Source organism: Chlorocebus sabaeus, chromosome 25 (assembly GCF_047675955.1).
Source record: "Chlorocebus sabaeus isolate Y175 chromosome 25, mChlSab1.0.hap1, whole genome shotgun sequence".
NCBI classification, from domain to species: Eukaryota; Metazoa; Chordata; class Mammalia; order Primates; family Cercopithecidae; genus Chlorocebus; species Chlorocebus sabaeus.
The window spans coordinates 12,901,761-12,922,158 of record NC_132928.1 but is presented as its reverse complement, the minus strand read 5'-3'; the positions used below and the strand labels follow the sequence as shown (position 1 = coordinate 12,922,158).

Sequence of the window (20,398 nt, the reverse complement as noted above, 5' to 3'; positions counted from 1 at the left end):
TTATTTATCTTGAATCCTAAGGCTTTAATCTCCAGTTTGCAAATATTATAAAATAAAATAACCTTCCTCAGATTTATGCAAGGGTGTGAAAATGAATATGCCATTCACTCAGAGACACTGAAAGAAGATTTTGTCCTTTCAACACTTCTAGGGAGAGCATTTAGCTATATTTTACAGATATTGAGAAGGAAAGGAAGACAGTTGTTCTTGAAAGTACCAAAATGTCTGAGAAGTGAGTTTCTGAGGCATCAACTACATCTCCTCATGAACACTTCCTGTCTCTACCTTGGAGCACACACAGTGCCTATCGCTGGGTATGATCTGATTAGAACAGAGGGCAAAGCATTTGCAAAGCTCTTCAAAAATCTTATTCCTGCCTTATCTCTTGCCACAGTCCCAGGTTGCCTTCTACCCCATCTCAAGCCCACCCGCTTGTCTGAAACCCACATGGCATTACTGGAAGTTCCTAGAAAGCAGCAGCCTTTCCTGCTGCTCCTCTCTATGTGCTGCTTCTATCATTTCTTCAGGGAGATGATTCCAGGGCTCCCAAGACTGAGTTGCGGGTCCTTGTGGGTGTGACTAGTTCATCCCGCACTTACCTTTCAGATGAGTCCCTCTCTTAGCACTTAACACACTTTATTATATGTGTCTGTGGAATTGCCCCCATTCTGTCCTAACTGTATATTCTTTGAGGGCAGCATCTTATTCCCTTCAGAATCCTCTGTGTACAAGAGAGTGTCAGATCAAGTCAATGACCCATTGGAAACACTCATTTGTCAACTTAATTTTTAGTGAGTCTGTTATTCATTCCCCCATTTTAGTGTTTAACCCCAAATTGTTCATTAAAAATTTAGAAAAAAAAGTGTTAGCAATCCACCAAGAGTATATTATTTGGCATAAAACAACACAGACTTATAGGATATTTGATTTCAAAGAGATTCTAAATTCCAGTTGCTTCCGCTCCCTTGTTTTATGTAGAAGACCATAAAAGCGGTAATATGTAATGACTTATCTATTATCACTAGAACCTATAATCGCTCCACACTCTTTATAAGAATATGGGTTAGTTAACTGCAGAAACGAGACTAAAACTGAGATATCCCAACATCCAGTTCAATGGCCTTTAAATGCATCCACAAAAGCTAAGATATCAATACCTAAGAACAGGATAATAACAAACACTAAGACTCTCAGGTACCCTTTGATGTGCTTTACATTGTGAACTCCCATTTTGTGATTAGAGATTTAAGGCAGAGAGAGAATAAGGTAACATAGCCAGAATCATATAGCTAACAAGCGCTAGAGCCAGGATTTGAACCCAGGCAACCTGGATCCAAAGTTTGTGCTCTTAAATATGAGGCAATGCTGCCTAACACTAATCTTTTAAAAGTAATTGATTAAATGTTGTTAAGAATAGAAACAAAAACGAAAGTTCCATCTTCTGAAAGAGCACTCTGTGTAGCTGTTGCTGTTGCTATTGTTACCAGTCAGAAAGGAAATGTTGATGCCTGACATAGGAGTCTGAGAGTGATAGGTTCAGGGTGGATCTTGGCATTGTCTTTTGCTGTTGTCAGACTTACGGTGTAAGGGCAGCTGTGGGATAGGATAGGGTTGCTTTCAGAGAACAGAATCTCTCAACACCTCAAAAAGAAATCCCTCAACTTGTCTCTGTACCAGTATGGTTGGTGGCCGGTTTAATTCCACAGAAACCAAACAGAGCATGTCACCAAAGCAACAGGTGTCAGAGTGTACACAATGCATTTTAACAATCCCAAAATAATGTTCTTGTTCATGATGGAAAAAAAAAAAAAGTAATCCATAATCATGAGGGTGTGTTCTGAAATACATTTAAAAAGGACTGGTAAGTGTATAATAAAAATACACCAGTGAAAATGATGGAGAATATAAACGTCTCTCATCCAAGGACTAAATAAATTCAATGTTTTTAGTTCTGATATAATGATGTCTCCTTGTAAAAGGCAACTGTTTTTTATAGTGTAAAATGCATATCCTACATGATGTGTACAGTCTCTTCTTCTTAGTTTTTAAGCTCTTACAGTACACAGATCATGTCACAGAAGTTCTTATAAAAGAGCTCAAAGGTGACCACTGCCACAAGAAATATATAATATCTGAGCTGACCACAACCTCCAAATTTGCTGTGCTCTATATCCAACATCAATTTTTACATTCTTCTTCTTCTTCTACCTGTGAATTTTAAACAACCTTGATGCAAGTCTGCCTATCTGTCTTTCAAAACATGCAACAACAACAAAAGGCTTGTTAATAAAATATTCTTGGAAAATAAAGCAATGCTAATTACATCTAATGCATTCACTATCTTCGGATAGAAACGGTTTCAATGTGTACATTTTACGGTGACTTTTGCAGACTGGTACAAGTTCATATGACCAGTTAGAGACATTTGGATGATATCCTTTATGACAAAAGCAGTTGATTCTTAAATAGAAATTTTACTTCTTGAGATTTCCCTTCTACCTTAAACAAGTATAACCTTTTCTAATACTATCCCGAAGTGCTTCTGTTCTTGGATGCTATCAACGTGTCCAAAGTTTGTCAGAAAAGAAAAAATGGAATTAGAGTTTGCTTTTAAGATCAAGTTCATATATTCAACAAATATCTGCATCCTCTAAAATTAATACTAATTTGGGGAACTCCTTCTTGACATAAGTAATGGTAATTGATCTGTGTGTAAGCTGTAGGAGGCAGTATAACATATGGATTACGAGCTAACATACTGGAGTCAAATTGGGCTGCCTCATTCTACCATTTTCCGTTTGACTTTGGAACAGCTCTTAAATTTGGAGTTATCTTCTTTATGAATGACAAGTGGATGGGTAATAATAATTGATACATTATGGGATTGCTATTAATATTAAGTAAGATGATGTGTTTAAGATGCTTAGCAGAGTTCCTGACAGGGAGTGAGTATTGATTATAATATTAGCAATAATTACAGCATCATTACTGCATTCAGGGAAGGAATGCAGGAGAAAGAGCTAAGAGTGACTCAAGAAGTGCCCCAATGCTGGTTCTCAGCACAGAAGTAATGGAGTGCCAGTCAGAGAATTTCTTCTGGCCTTATGCTTGTCAGCCAAAAGACAAAGAACTGATATCTGAGTCAGAAGGCACTTTGTGAGAAGCAAAAGCGAACCAACCAACCAAAGAGTATGCCATGGACTCAGTCATAAAAGAAGGTAAAACATTCAAAAAACAGTAATTACCCCAAGGGTCAGGGAACTCAGACAGGGCTGCTGGCTGGATTAAGAGAAAGATGAGGAAAGCCCAGAAAACAATGGAAGCTCCTGGCATGTAGTCTGTATCTGAAGTTTAAAATAAAATCTGTATACCTGAACTGTCTGCTGTGTTAGAGAGTTCAGATAAGTGCCTTGCATCTCCCTACAAAGAGTAAGAAAGAGAAGTATAGAGGACAACTGAGCAGGGAGAGTTGGGGGGGGTTCCTGTTTGATGATTGTCAAGGGACATAGGGTAAAAATGCCTCCTTCACTGTGGGATATTTGTTTAACTCTAACTCTTCCACAGAAGAGCAGGGCTTTGGTTGGCAAGCTTTTCTGAAAGGCCCAGATTGTACGTATTTTTGTCTTTGCGGGTCATTCAATCTCTGCTGTGACTCCTTAACTCAGCTGCTGTAGCACAAAAGCAGTCACAGGCTATACTAGAATAGGTGTGGCTATGTTCCAATAAAACTTTCTTTAGCAAAATGGATTTGGCCCGCAGGCCTTGGTTTAGCCATCTCTTGTCTAAACCATATGGACAAAAGGCTGCAATGACAAAAATACTTTACAGTCTATCATCCATTATTTCCTTTCTCGCTCACGACTCTGTAAGGTAGTTTCCCCCAAGTTAGGCACAGAAACTTTTTAAAGAAATCTTTGTAAATTGATAATAACTGAGAAGAACAAATGGAAGAATCCGTTGGAAAACTTTTGCTTTAAGTATCACAAAATGCGAAATTGTTCTCCATATAAAACATGGGCGAAGCTCTCGGCACAGTGAAGTTTTTCCAAAAGCAGGAGGCACTTTGGGAGTAGTGAAGATGTTCTGGAGGCCAAAGCAGGGAGAAAAGGCACACTCGAGGACAACACATAGCGCTACATTCCTTCCTTTGAAGATTTTTGTGCTTATCTCTGATCGTCCTCAAATGGAAACTGTAAATAGTACGCACTGAAAGGAAAATGGATATCAGAATGTAGATTTGGGATATGTATTCAGATTCATGCTAAAGGTACATTCAGATTTTCAGTTCTACATTCTAAATTAACAAAGATGTCCTTGAACTAAATAATCTCTCAGGAATATTCTTTCTAGTATCATTCAGAGACGCCCTTTCTTTAAGTCTGCTCCAATTGAGATAAAATGAGATTTAATTCCAAATAATATAGCAACTTTTCGTTAAAAATAAAGATTAAAAAAAATTTTCTCCTTGTAACTAGCATTCATCACCATAAGAAGAAAAAAGACCAAGACCAACAACAACAACAGCAAAAAGGGATTGATTCTGAGCTGCCTTCTGGAGTGGCCACAAAGTTTATGCAAATAGACAATTATTCTCACATCAGAACAGGAGAGAAATAAGCCTCTTTCCTCCTAACATAATTAATTAAAGAATACAGAAGTGTCATCAGTGGAGACAGAGTTTTGGGATCAGTCTAAGACTAACAAACGAAAATTGGGTGGAGAAATGAATGTCAGATGACAAAAATCCAGAGAACTGACACAGGAAATGAAAATGGTGGTGACACTCAAGCGTTCTGCTCTCAAACTTCACATTTAAGGGATTTCTAAAAATGAATTACAAAACGTTTAGGTATTTTTAAGACTTAGTTCTGACTGTCTCCTTTCTAAAAACCTTGACTATTATCTAATCGTAACATTAAGCATATTCTTAATTCCTCATTTTTATTTTAATAACTTAAACAATTTTGCCCATGGATTAAAATTCTCTCAAGAAAAACACAATCTAAAATCATTCAATCTTTTAAAAGCTCTTAAAATATACAAGGCAGTGTAATGAAAGGGTTAAGAGGACAGGCTCTGGGTTCAAGATTTTGGGGACTCAGTTGTTCTTTGGGCAAATACTTCTCTGTGCCTCAAGTTCCATATCTATAAAAGAAGACAATATAATAATGATAAGACTGCCTACTTCATTGGGATGATTAAAGAAATAAGATAATTAATGTAAAGCACATAGAACAATGTGTGACACTTTGCAAAATCAAATATATTCATTATTATTATAAATTAAACTAATATATTTATTATTACTATTAATATTATTATAGGCCAACAAATTCTTTATCTAAAGGCATTGCATTAAGCTCAGGAATCTTAAAACAACTGTGTACATTATCCATATATATAAGCCTAAGGTGATAAAATATTAGAACTTTGGTGTATTTATAAATTTGGTATATATATAAAATCTCCCAAAAATATTTAAACATTCACCTCCGATCCATTAGGATGGTCGCTACTGAAGGAAAAAAAAAAAAAAAAACACACACACAAACAGAAAATAATAAGCACTGAAAAGAATATGAAGAAATTGGAACCCTTGTGCTCTGTTGGTGGTAAAATAAAATGATACTGCTGCTCTAGAAAGCAGTATGGGAGTTCCTCTAAGAATTATAAATAGAATTACCATGTGATCCAGTAATTTCACTTCTTGGTGTATGTATATATCTAAAAGAATTAAAAATAGAATCTCAAACAAGTATTTGTACACCCATGTTCACTGCAGTAGTATTTATAATAGCCAAGAGATGGAAGCAACCTAAATGTCAGCCAGGAGATGAATGCACAAAGTAAATGTGGTCTATCTGTACAGTGGAATGTAGTAGTCCTCTGGTATTTATGATTCCACTTTCAACAGTTTCAGTTACCCAAAGTACAGTAGTACAGTAAAATATTTTGAGAGAGACACTACATTCACATAACTTTTAGTACTATATATTGTTATAATTGTCCTATTTTAGTATTAGTTATTTTTGTTAATCTCTTACAGGGCCTAATCTATAAATTACACTTTATCATAGATATGTATGTATAGAGAAAAAAAAAAAAACCCTCATCTCTGTAGGGTTCAGTCCTATCCATAGTTTCAGGTATCCACTGGCGGTCTTGGTACATATCCCCTGCAGATAATGGGGGACTCTTGTATTATTCCATTTTTATAAAGAAATCTTGTCATGTACAATGACAAGAATGAACTTTGATGATATTATGCTAAGTGAAATAAGCCAGTGACAAAAAGACAAAGACGACATGATTCCACTTACACGAGATATCTAGAGCAGCCAAACTCATAGAAACAGAAAGAAGAATGGTGGCTAGCAGGGACTGGGAGGAGGCAGAAATGAGGAGTTGTTTCATGAGTGCGGAGTTTACATCTAGCATGATGAAATACTAAAGACTCATAAGCTATTGCACAATCATGCACATAGAGTTAACACTAATGTACTATACATTAAAAAAATGGTTAAGATGGTAAATTTTATGTTTTTTACTACAATCATTTTTTAAGTTTAAATGTCATTTATTTTAAATATCAGCAGATTAGCTTTTAAGTATAAAAGCTAAAATACTACACCAGCACCCTGTACCTAATTTTGAGCTTATGTGAAACCTTTTAAATTGTATAAATGAGCTCCAATGACTAGACCGTTACATCACTGAAGTATCATCAGCAGCAGCTTTAAAAGAAAGTGAATTCATGTGGTTTATAACTTAAATGAGTTAATGTGTTTTATAACTTCTAACAAATTGTCTAAGTTTATCCAGTAATATATCAGGAAAACACATCAATGCCCTGGGCTTTACCAAAAAAAGAAAATGAAGTCCTGACCCATGACTTTACTCATGTCAAAATTCTGAACCCCACCCAGTCATACCTCACCAGTTGCCTAACAGCTTCCATAGTTTGACTTTCAACAAGAACTGATGTTCCCTTTCTTATGGATTTAGCAAATCATATTGAGTCATATTCCCCCACAACGAGTTACCAAGCAAAAGTGACTCACATCAGTAGGAACCTCTGACAACACAACTCTCATCATTCATTTCTGTTTTCTTTCCTATATTTAGAGTGAACATTCTGATATACCCTACCTGGCTTTACCCATAACCAATTCTGAGTTTACGGGAGGAATGGCTTTTATTGTATAATTATTTGAACATATGTTCAAAGACATGCATTGTGAGAAATATAAAGCACAAAGTATCATTCCTATTGTTGTGCTCTGAAGCATTTAACATAGTGTTTGGTAGACTGGGGCTTTCTAATAGGGTCTGAAGCAACCTTATTTGTCATGACTTGGTTCTGGGTTAAGGGAGCACAAGGAGGAATGAAGGAAAGCTATCAGAGTACCAAGAAAGGCACTGATGTCTTTGTTTGGGAGTTTATCTTGTAATCAAAGAACTGCCTCCAGTACCTTCATCAAAACAAATAGTCATCAGATAATAGAGATTATGGATGGCATGTCCTCTGGGGAGAGTCCAGTGATCTGTAGGCAAAGAGTCAGCCACACCCGCTTCCTGAAAGTCCACTCACAAATGTAAAATTCTACCTTGCAAAAGGTAGAAAAGTCAATGGCGTTTTTATAACAATTATTTGGAAGTGATCTGTGAGGTCTCTTAGACTGTAACATAAAAACAACACAAACCTCCTTCTCAACAGTTATTTGCTAGGAGAGCTCATAGACTTCACAGGTTGTAGTTTGGGGCAGGTTAAGAGAACTCCCCTCCCCCCACCAAAAAAAAAATCACTGGAAGAAATGGCAATGCAAGGGCTTCTTTTCCATAAAAGAATGATTGAATCGGGAACAGGTACGTTTGAGTGGCCCAGACGGGTCAGGATAGGGGATGCTCCCACACTGGAACCAGAGAGGCACCGGGTCTTTCGCCAGCTGCACCCATAGTCAGCACCTGGAGGGCAGCTTTGCATCCATGCTGCTCCTTCTGAGGACCCTAGCTCAGGAGAGCCATGGGGAATGGGTTTTATTTTCTGAGTGCAGAAGGTTTTATTAAAGGAAAAATAAATAAGAGTATAGGCTCTGATTAAGTATGCATATGTAAAGATAATTTATTCCAGAATTACATCCATATTTTTTTGGATTCTAATATAGGCCATATCACACAGCAGAATCCATGAAATATGGTTTATGTAACAGATACATTATATGTTCAGTTAAAGTATAAAGATAGAACTAACTTTAGGACAGGTGCAGTGGCTTACGCCTGTAATCCCAGCACATTGGGAGGCCGAGGCGGGTGTATTATCAGAGGTCAGGAGTGAGAGACCATCCTGGTCAACATGGTGAAACCCTGTCTCTACTTAAAGTACAAAAATTAGCCAGGCATGGTGGCATGTGCCTGTAATCCCAGCTACTCAGGAGACTGAGGCAGGAGAATCACTTGAACCCGGGAGGCAGAGGTTGCAGTGAGCCAAGATCACGTCATTGCACTCCAGCCCAGGCAACAGAGTGAGACTCCACCTCAAAAAAAAACAAAAAACAAAAAACAAAAATAGCACTAAGTTGAAAAACTATGAAAAAGCTTGTCTTTTTATTAAATGTAACTATCATGAATTAGTGATATTGCTACTACAAAATGTATTATTCTAAATAAATAAGACCAGGCGTGGTGGCTTACACCTGTAATCCCAGCACTTTGGGAGGCCAAGGCGGGCGGATCAACTGAGGTCAAGAGTTCAAGACCAGTGTGACTAACATGGTGAAACTCCGTCTCTACTAAAAAATACAAAACTTAGCTGGGCGTAGTGGCCGGCCCCTGTAATCCCAGCTGCTCAGGAGGCAGAGGCAGGAGAATCATTTGAACTCGGGAGGTGGAGGTTGCAGTGAGCCAAGATCACACTATTGCACTCCAGCCCAGGCGACAGAGTGAGACTCCGTCTCAAAAAAAAAATAAATAAATAAATAAATATTTAATTTCACCAGAGGAATATGAAACACTTAGTATCACTTCTTCCAAATCACTGTGAAGTAACAGAGACAGTAGGAAAGAAGGTTACCCTTTTGCAAATACATTGCTAGGAAAGTTCATTTTGTTAGCCTAATTTGACATGAGCTATAGTTGGGCGTTAAAAGTTTTACTGCAAATTTGTGTCCATCCTGAATGCCACTGGCATATACCTCTTACATGGGATAAGCTCTTATGTAGTGTCACCCAACAGGAAAATATACCCTACAAGTCAAAGCTAAAATGATGTGCCTATTTTAAATGACTTTCGAAATACAGTAACATAATGCTATGTGTTTAATAAACATGTAAATGACAGCAGAGACTCTGTTTCCTGCAAACTGGAGTTTCTAATATTTGAAGGACAAAAATCTAGTGAGAATCATTACATTTTATTATGTTTTTCTTTCCTTGATCAAAGATCAACCATGAAATAAAATCTCTGAAAATAATCACTCTGATTTTACACCCAAAGATCTTTTTTCATCAGCCACTCTCTTACTTTGTCTTAATTTACACCGATTCTGTTTTCTAATTAGCTAGCCAACACACACACACACTCACACACACATATATTCACACATATATATAATAGTGCTCACAGATGTGTAGTTCAAACAGGCTTGAAATATCCAAACAGAGAAAAGAGACTAGAAAATTCTGAAGAAGTAAAAATATTCTGAAAAGGGAAATAATAGACTAAAAAAAATCATCATGATACAGACTGGGTTTCAATTTCATAAATTATATGTACACAAAACTGCCTAGGAAATTCTTTGGCGTAGAAATCTTGTTCATCAACGTTGCCTACAAGGAAGATAAATAGGGTGTTTTGGTTTAGAAGTTGCCCAAACTATGACCAGCAGGTCAAATCCAGGTCTGGGCTTGTTTTTGAATGCCCTCAAGCTCAGAGTGTTTTTTTACATTTTTAAACAGTTTTAAAAAACAAAACAAAGAGTATGGAACAGAGAAGGCATGTGGCCCACAGATCCTAAGATATGTGATAACCTAAGATATTTAAACTATCTAATTTATTATCTGTCTCTTGAAAATGCCTGCTGACCAGTAGCTCTTTGACAACCTCGGAAGTATAACAATTTAGGTGACTTCCCAAGTCAGAACAAACCATGGAAAAGGAATCACTACTCATTTGTTCCAATAAGTGGTTCCAATAAGTCAAAATCAGAAGAAGAAAAACTAAATTATGCTGTTTTAGGACACAAATTCATACAGTACATCTTCACCAAAAAAGAAAGTCTGTAATACTAATTTTTACTATTAAAATAAACACTGAACCTAACAATTAAAATAGCAAGAGTAGAATGATACTTGTTATTTATAATATGGCAATATTAATGCATTTCAAAAGCTCAGACATAATTGGCATCAAATGCAAGAAGAAGTGGAAAAGTCAAACTTATAACAAAAGCAAGTTAAGAGTTAAAGCAGGCTGGACGTGGTGGCTCATGCCTGCAATCCCAGCACTTTGAGAGGCAAAGGAGGGCGGATCACTTGAAGTCAGAAGTTTGAGACAAGCCTGGCCAACATAGTGAAACTCTGTATCTATTAAAAATACAAAAATTAGCCAGACTTGCTGGTGTGTGCCTGTAATACCAGCTACTCGGGAAGCTGAGGCAGGAGAATCACTTGAACCCAGGAGGTGGACGTTGCATTGAGCCAAGATGGCACCACTGCACTTCAACCTAAGTAACAGAGAGAGACTCTGTCTCAAAAAAGAAAGTTAAAGCAATGAATTATAGACAACATTTCTTTGGAAAATATTACTTCTATGTTTAATTTAACACTGCATTCAAACTGATAATTACTGCGATTCATCAAGTCAATTTAGACATTTCCATATTATTTTGGATTTCAATTTTAGAACATAATAGATTTTTAAAGCTACCATTTACTATAAACTGAGGTAGTTATTTTCTCTAGACACTGGGTTAAATACATTTTATTAGTTTCCTTTGGAAGGTTCATATCGTATACACTCAATTTGTAAGTTCTTATTTTCTCTATGACTGAAAACATTCTAAGACTGAAATAGCACATGATGGCAAAAGAAATGCAACACCAGGAAAGATCCTCTAGGACTACACTGCCTGCTTCAGGAAAGAGTCATACAATTCACAGTGTAGCAAAGCAGTTGGTTGCATCAGATCCAAGGGCTATGCCCGCATGCCTTTAGCATATGGCTTGCAGGAAAATGACTAATCTTAATGCCCCATGTTTAAGGTGAGATTTAGGCTCACATTAATGCCACCTTAGCCTCAGACAAGAAAAGCCCTTGCCTGAAGGCTGTGGGCTTTAGAAGGTATACGTAGCACAAGGATCCCATTCAAAGTGCGAATGGAACGAAGCCCATCTGGAGCCGTCCCCTAAGTACCCCATGATCCTGAGTACCTGGGACCCTCAAACTCCCTGGCTAGATCACCACAAGCCCATGGAAGTGCCAGGGTCTGAGCGGGACTCTTTCCTGGGTGTGTCCTCTGGAAGCTAGACTGGACTAAACTGCCTTTCTGGTGTGCACATTAGACCTGTGCGTGGTTAAGAAACAGCTGCTGGGAAGGGGTCACTGGGCCTTAGATGTGTGGGCAAGGGTGTCCACCCTACGTACAAGATTGGGAGATAGAGGAGTGGGAAAGAAAGGCGATGGGCTGCAGGCTATGAACCAGCTCTTCTTGCACTGCCTCTCACTGACACAAAACTGCTCCTTGGAGTCAAAGTCTGACTAATAAAAAGTCAGTCTTCCAGGTCATTATGAAGGTATAGTTGGTCAAATAAGAGACTAGAACAAATTTCACTTAGGGATTTGATATCTTGATTTATAACTTTAACATATTTACATATACTATGCAGTATTTGTGTGTGTGCTGTACTCTTGTCCTAGGTCCTACAGTGTTCAGAGTGGACTTAGTTCCATAATGGTCACTCCCACACCTCACGCAGGGAAGATATGCTACTACCTCAGCGCCTAAATTTCACATGTGAAGCTTAACTGAGAATTTAATGTTTTATGCAAGTTCCAAATTCAGGCTTGCTTTTTGATGTATGCAGTTTCCCATCCATATTCACAGGGAAATAAAGTTAATTGAGCACCATAAGCTAAATATAACTAAACAAATTCCCAGATAGTTCACCTAAATGCCTCCAATCATATAAAGGCACCGTCAGTGAGAAATGGCTACAGGGAGAGAGGATTTGTGATCATAGCTAAAGGGCGGAGACAGCTGTGAGCTCAGGAAGGTGACATACCTGTCCTTCTAGTTTAGCATCAAGGATAACTCTGTGCTATATGACACGAACCATCCAGTGTCTGCGTATCCCAGTCACATTCCCAATATCAACCAAAGTTAATAATTTATTATACATTTACTATGGGTCAAGTACTTTGATACTTATTCTCTCATGTAACCCTCACCACTTGGGAAACAGAGGAACGGAGGGGTTAAGGTCTCACAGCTGGTAAGTGACTGAGACTTGGGCCTGGCTTTTATAAATCCAAAACCCATGCTATAATGAACATCTTTTTAAAATATCGTATTTTTAAATATACAATTTCCCACTTTTTAAATGTGAGGGAAAGAAGAATACTCTATAGCACTATAAGGAGTAGTTAGAATGGCTATATTATCTACACAAAGAAAACTATTTATAAAATTATTGTCTTTATGATATGGACAGAAAAACTTCAGGAGGCCAGTGTTTTTTGTCTATTAAACAATGAAATATGTATTGACCTACTTGGGTATAAGGACGTTTTCCTTCTCTTGCCTCCTTAACAAGAGTCTAGGGGAAACTCTTAATGAGAAGTTCGAAAAGAAAAGAAAAGAAAGAAAAAGAAAGAAGGAAGGGAGGGAGGGAGGGAGGGAGGCAGGGAAGGAAAGAAGGCAGGCTCCACTCATTTATGAATTAAGGCCAAAATTGGAATTGGAAAATAAATCAAAATAACAATATCACATCCCCAAAATTACTATGCCTAAAAAATGACATGAAATCACTGCTGCCATTGTAACCCTATTGGATGACAGGGTAGAGCTGTCAAAGTTTTGTAAAAAGAATTTTGGTCAGCTGAAAACAAAATCAAAAAAGCAAAACTTTGGTTTCTACCCAACTAAATGCTGACCTAATTCAATAGTTTTTCAATGATAACTTGAAAATAGTCAGTAAGTAAAATATTCCTTTCTATTTACCTTTCATTGAAATCCATGATTAATTGTCTTTCACAACAGAAATAGCACATTCAGCTCTGAAAAGAACAATTTATATTACTTCTCTCAAGATGTGTTCTGGATAGATGTTCTTTTGGTTCCAAGTTTAAGAAGTATTTTTCCCAACTTTTTAAACTTATATATTTATTACACACTCGATAACCAATCCTAAAAATAAATTGTTAAAATAAGAAATAAAATGGCTCATGCCTGTAATCCCAGCACTTTGGGAGGCTGAGGCAGGAGGATCATTTGAGGCCAGGAGTTTGAGACCAGCCTGGGCAACATAGGGAGATCCTATCTCTACAAAAGAGTGAAAAATTAGGGAGGCCTGGTGGTGCATGCCTGTTATCCAACTACTTGGGAGGCTGGAGGGGAGGGATCACTTGAGCCCAGGAGGTTGAGGCTGCAGTGAGCCAAGATCACCTCACTGTACGACCGTCTGGGCAACACAGTGAGACCCTGTCTCAAAAATAAGAAGAAGAAGATATATAAAAAAGGAAAGATCTTAACAGATGATGGCGTACATGAAAATGCCTATGGATGCACACGTCCCTTAAGTCAGTGAGAGTAGAATCAGGCCCTGGTGAGGCAGGAGTCACATTTATGTAACGGCCTGGCCACTGGGGCTCTAGTCTAGAAAGACTTGTTGTCAAGGGGAGTTACATAATCTCTTCTTTTTCCTTAGAGAGCTTTAATGGAGGGGAGGGAGAGACTATGATCTGTGAAGGGTGGTTTCGCTGCAATGCTGTCTGAAGGCATCAGAATGAACTCTAAGGCAGCTTCAGCGTTGGAATAAGAGTCTGGGCCACACTCAACATCTTTGGAGTTCAACCGCTATCACTACTGTATTTGGCCACAGAAAGGAGGGGCCGTTCCAATCTTCCTTACAATTACCGCTCTAATTATTACATTATACTTTCACAATTTAATCCCTTTATTTGCCTCACTGCCTTTTTGGGGCTAAGTGAGCACCACAGTGTGATGCCTGATGATGTAGCTAGCAGGGTAGCCTCACCAAGTGCTGCGCAGCTGCCAGCTACAAGCACAGCCAGGTGGGCAAGTCCAGAGTGCTAATCTGGACAGTGACATCTCTGTCTCCTGCTCAAAATCCTTGAAACTTGCTCTCTCCAATATGGAGTAAAACTGAGCACATACATCAATGCCAAGAATTACCCTGTGCTTTGCTCTGTTAAGCTTTTGGTAGCATTTCAGCATCCTAAAGAATAATCATGCATAGAATTCCAATTGCTCTATTCTAATTATTGCTCAGTAAATAACTATTGCAGAGCTATTAATGTCTAACCTATAAAATGCTTTGAGACATGTATCAGGAAATTTTTTCACATTGTTATTCTATCTTTACAAAACATACCAAAGACTCGAGGGTTTAATCCCCTGAACCCTAAACATTGGTATTTCCTCAAGGCAGGAGACATTTGTTAGAGGAATTCATCTCAATCCATAGCCTTTGGGAACAAAGCTTTAATAAAGTGTGCATAAGAGGACACTCCAACCAGCCTGCTGTCTGAATCACACTAGGTTCTCAGTAAATATTTGTTGAATAAATGGGAGTGGTTTTCACATCAAGAACCTCTTGCTTATATCAGCGCACTCAGTGCTTGTGAATTTATCCCAAAATATTTGCTTATCTTTGTGCAGTTACATGCAGAGCTGTGTAAACTGAGTTAACAAAATCAAATTAATAACAGTTTAAATTTTATATACTTTGTAACCATAAGGATTACAACACTGTTGAACAATGGCTGATAAACACCCAAAGATATGAGGTGTGCTTTCATTCTCAAGTTTTGCAGTGGTATCAAATAGACTGAAGAGATTTATCAAATGCCCAGAGGTGATAAAAAGCCTTGTGCACAGACCACCATTGTTTTTAGCTTATTCGCTCTCCATGTGATTTTCTATTTCATTTTAAACTTAAGTATTCTAAGGTTAATGCCTTCAACTTATAGATGAGGATAAAGAAAATAAAGATCCAGTAAATGAAAGATTTTTGTAAGAAAATATCAGTAAATATATCAACGTTGAGCCAGAAATTATAAAGATACAGCTATGAAGATATTTAGGACATTCATATATACTGCATACAACTTGGCTTTGTGCTCTTCATTTACAACTATGAAAGGCTATGAAAAGATTAGGATTAAGTATCTCATCTACCATGTAAGAGTATGATGTCTTGGGTAAACATTTTTTTTTTTTTTTTTTTTTTTTTTTTTTTTTTTTTTTTTTGAGACTGTGTCTAGCTCTGTCACCCCAGGCTGAAGTGCAATCATGGCTCACTGCAACCTCCAATTCCTGGGCTCAAGCAATCCTTCTGCCTCAACCTTTCCAGTAACCAGGACTACAGGCACATGCCACCATGCTCAACTAATTTGTAAATTTTTTACAGAGATAGGATTCTCACTTTGTTGCCCAGATTAATCCTTTAAACTTTTGGCCTTAGGGATCCTCCAGCCTCAGCCTCCCAAAGTGGTGGGACTACAGGCATGAGCCACTGTACCTGACTAAGTAAACATTTTGATTGTGTTCTCATCAGCCAAAGATCAAGGAAGTTATGTAACAGACAACAAAAAAGCAAGGGAGAGACAGTACAACCAATTCCACTAGGGATTGTCACTAAAATGCTCAGTGCAACTGATGGAGAAGAGTTGGATTTCCAGATGCTCTTAAAAGGGAAGGTGGGCCGGGCGCAGTGGCTCATGCCTGTAATCCCAGCACTTTGGGAGGCTGAGGCAGGTGGATCACGTGAGGTCAGGAGTTCGAGACCAGTCTGATCAATGTGATGAAACCTTGTCTCGACTAAAAATACAAAATTAGTGGGGCGTGTTGGTGCATGCCTGTAATCCCAGCTACTTGGGAAGCTGAGGCAAGAGAATCACTTGAACCCAGGAGATGGAGGTTGCAGTGAGTCAAGATCATGCCATTGCACTCTAACCTGGGCCACAAGAGTAAAAATCTGCCTCAAAAACTAAAAAAAAAAAAAAAAAGAGGGAAGGTGGGAGACTGCTCTATGCACACATAAGGGTTTTCAGAATCATGTTTTGTGGAAATATTTAAAAGGATTAGCACTTAACAAACATTACTTCTTTTGTGCTTTGAAAACTAGTACATCACAAAATTATGAAGGCTCTTAATAAATTGGTTTCAGTTCTGCCCAACAAGGGGCCATTAGATGATGATGGTCTATGGTCATTGGTAAATCAGCAGTAGCATGGTCTAGAGCAGTGGTTCTAAATTTGAATTACATCAGGATTACCCAGAGGGTTGGTAAAATGCAGATTGCTAGGCCCACCCCCAGATATTCTGTTTGAGTTAATACAGGATGGGGCCTGGGAACTTGCATTTCTTACATTTTCTCAGATGATGCTGGTACTGCTGGTACAGCCACTGCACTTTGAGAACTATTGTCAAATAATACAACACAGTACAGTGCAGTAGTTCTTAACTTTGCCTTTACATTAACCATCACCTAGGAAGCTTTCTAAAATCCCCTTTCCCTGGCTGTACCCAAGACCAATTAATTCAGAATCTGGGGACATGAGCCCTGGCATCAGCATGTTTTTTTAAGTCTTCCACTGATTCCAATGAGCTGGCAAGTTTGAGAACCACTGATATGTGGGAAGATAGACTTTGTGTCCATAACTGGTTGTTAGGAAAACATATATCGTAAACCACTGAACAGAACCATTGGTGTGCTGTGGATCCTCAAAATATATGTTTTTCCTTCCCCTATTTTCTTCAAAAGTGAATCACAAGAGACCTAAAAACGTGAAACTTTTTGTCATAATATATATATCCATAGCTTTTTAATGAACTGAATTCTAGATCTGTAGATCACCAGTTTAAAAGGGCATCAACAAATTTCAGTCCTATTTTTCTACACTATATGGGGAAAATAATGTTATTTATAAATCTGAAATCTATGAAGTTTGGGGTATATATCACTTATATATGTTGGAGGTACATTCTATCATTCAATGACATTTTATTGGCATAATTTGGAAAGTTTTTTATATAAAATTCATTTAAAACTTAGAAAAAGTATAGCCAACCACAAGGAAAAAAGAAAGATGAGTAGGTAATTAAATTGGTCTAGAGTAGTGATTCTTAAAATTGGTCCCTGGACTGGCAGCATCATCAGCATTACCTGAAAATTTATTTAAAATATACAGTCTCAGGCAGGTCCCCACTCCAGATCTAATGAATCAGAAACTCTGGAGGTAGGACCCAGGAACCTACATTTTAACAAGATTTTCAGATGATTTTAATGCACACTCAAGTTTGAAAATCACTGGTCTAAAGTATTTATTTCCATGCATCTGTAAGAAGATCCAAAGGGGTCAAAAACACTGTTAGTCCAATGTGCATTTGTACAGTTGCTCTATAGACCCACATTGCTCTAATAATAACTACACGCTTATAAACTCTACCCAAAGTTTATTATCCTTGCACCACTAAAGCTTAACAGTAAGAGGAAAATTAATAGATATGGAGTATATCTGGGGGGATTATAATCTATAAATCTTCCACTGTCAATTGTAATCTATTTCTGTTTTCTACTCGAGAGAGAATTAAAACTATGGTACTTGACTTATGAGAATAAGAATAAGGAAAAACAAAAACCCATCATGTGAGGTTCGAAGTGGGGAGAGTATTCCCAGGTCCGACACTAACCTTGAATTGTCCTCTTGAAGAACGCCTTGCAGGCTTCACATGATGCTACCCCATAGTGGTACCCAGAAGCGATGTCACCACACACTAAACACAGTCTCTTGGGCATCGAGTTGAGCATGTATTCACACTTGGTCTGGGGATCTTCAACAATGGTGCTGGAGCAGTCATCATACAGTTTCCTGACAGGACCACTACCTCCCAGGATAGGAGCAGAAGGGTAGAGAGGTGGCGAGTCAAGTCCGTTCTGATGGCCATTCATGGTTGAACTGTAGCTCCCACTGGCGTCTGATGAGCCACCAGGGCTGTGGTGGTTGACGCTGTCCGTCAGGGAGGCCGGGCTGGAAGGTTCCGTCTTGATGAAGGACGAACAGCTGGAATCAATGTGTCGATCTTTGTTTGACATTCTGCAGAGAAGCCTGAGATTGAGGGAGATACGAACAGAGAGAGAAAGAGGAGAGAGTGTCAAACACAGACACCAAAAGAGGTAGAAACAAAAGAGATGGTGAAAAAATAGAGAAAGGGAAAGGGAAAGGTAAAAGGAGGAAAAAAACATTCATATGTTAAAAAAATTCATATGTTAAAGACATTGCTCTTTGAGAGTGTTTCCTAAGGGCTAGGGACTACACATCATTCATTCTCTAGTCAATACTTCTTGTTCTACAAGAAGGTAATCAGCATAAGGGCATGACAGGGTTACAACAAAGGGCCCAGACAGGCCATAAACAAAAGCTCTAAAGAGTCCAATTGCTTTTATTTTACCTTTCTCTTGGAGAACCAGTGTCAATATCTAAATCAACTCTAGATTCTAAATTTATCAATGGAAGAGGTGGTGATTTGCAAAGTCTATACCATTTCTAAAATTGTATTTATCCTCACTCTACCTTTCCTTCCTCATTCTGATGCTGCAATCATTTTATTATGAGCGGAATAAAACTCTTATTTTCAAGACTGAACAGATGATTCTCAGCTCTGTAATTACTGTTTGTCAGCACGCTTCCATAAGCATAACTGTGTCCTTTATTGATCTGACTAAAACACATAGGGAATATATCCTCAATCACTTTGTTTCTTTATTTAAATTGCTCTATTTCATAGCCATTTGGCAATATAGAAAGACATCAAGTATAAAATTAAAGCCAATATTTAAAGATTATTTCCTAGAGCCTGCAAAATTTAGTGACTGATCACTAGCATTCATTAATAAACGCATGCATGTGTTCATGCACATTCACATATGCCATTATTTAAGAGATGAATCAGTAAAAGCCATTTGAGCCTTCAGTATACCTGTGAGTTCACAAATCTGATATTATCTGATGTTATAAAATCTGATGTTATATTTATATTCAGTAAAGTAGAAATGTATCAAATTTTGTCCTAAAAAATATATTTGTGATGGTCCTTCCCCCACTTCTTTTTGTCATTTAACATTATACCTCCTAAAAGGAAAAATGATGAAGCATATAATCTGGCACACTGTTTCTCTTATCTGGAAGAAACACTTCATCCCTCTTTCTTTGTTGGTCTCACAAGCGACTGAATTTCTGGAAAGGTAATTAGATGAAAAGATATAATTGGTCCTCTTTTCTTTTTATTTAGCCATTGTGCAAAACCTTGTTTAGCAAAATCTCTAAGAAGCTTCTGAGAACCCACTACAGAAAGAAGAGGTGACAGTCAAGAAAGGGACTTAGATAATTGCTTCCCAGTGGAAAGTTGATTTATGGGAATCCCTCTGGGTAATGGTCATTCACTAGAATTTGGGGGACTCGTCACAGGATAACCAAAGGGATGCGGTTATCTCTTTCACTATAAATCTAATGATTTTTGATCATTGCACAAATTTCATGCTCTCCTCCAGGTACTCCATTGTTCGGTTACTTTAAAATGAAAAAAAAATATGGAACTTTTCTGGCAGGAAGTTTCACTTAACTGTTCCAAGTAGGCGGTCTCAGGAGCAAAGCATTGAGGCAAGGTTTGCCTCTTACCAAAGATATTTCACTTTGAGAAATCTTGCACAGCTTTCTAAAGTCAAGCAGTATCAGGATGTGAAGAAAGCAAATAGGAAGAAGAAAGCCACCAAAATATCTTCGTACTTTCGTCCACCCACTTGTGTTGTCCTTTCCTCAAGAACTAGTGAAAGAAAAAAATATCCCCCTCGCCAGCCTGAACTACAGCGTCCTCTCTCTTCTGCATCTGCTGCCTTGTACCCGTCACTGTTAATGAACGTTGTAATTAATAGATCGCTCTCCTTGTCTCCTTAGCACTCTGGGCTAAGCACTTTCCTCAAGTCAACGTTTGAAAGAAAGCGGGTTGGCACTGACTTACAGCAGCCCTGTGAATTCCTTTTAATTTAGAGCACTTACACCACCACTTCACTTATTACCTTATAATTACTGGACTGTGCGCACATACATTATGATCTTAGACTAGAGTTAGAAGTTATTAGGGTACTAAACCATGCTTGC

The 20,398-nt window shown here is 38.0% G+C and overlaps 1 protein-coding gene across 5 annotated transcripts in view; it reads right to left on the bottom strand.

The window, feature by feature from the left end:
* ESRRG (estrogen related receptor gamma) overlaps window positions 1–20,398 on the bottom strand; it is a 595,005-nt gene that overhangs the window by 161,284 nt on the left and 413,323 nt on the right. For all 5 annotated transcript variants that reach the window (XM_007988442.3, XM_073011508.1, XM_037986155.2 and 2 more), the window contains one exon: window positions 17,934–18,349. In XM_007988442.3, coding sequence (XP_007986633.1) covers window positions 17,934–18,336 — 403 coding nt within the window. In that variant the 5' untranslated portion in view covers window positions 18,337–18,349. The remainder of the gene's footprint in view (window positions 1–17,933; window positions 18,350–20,398) is intronic.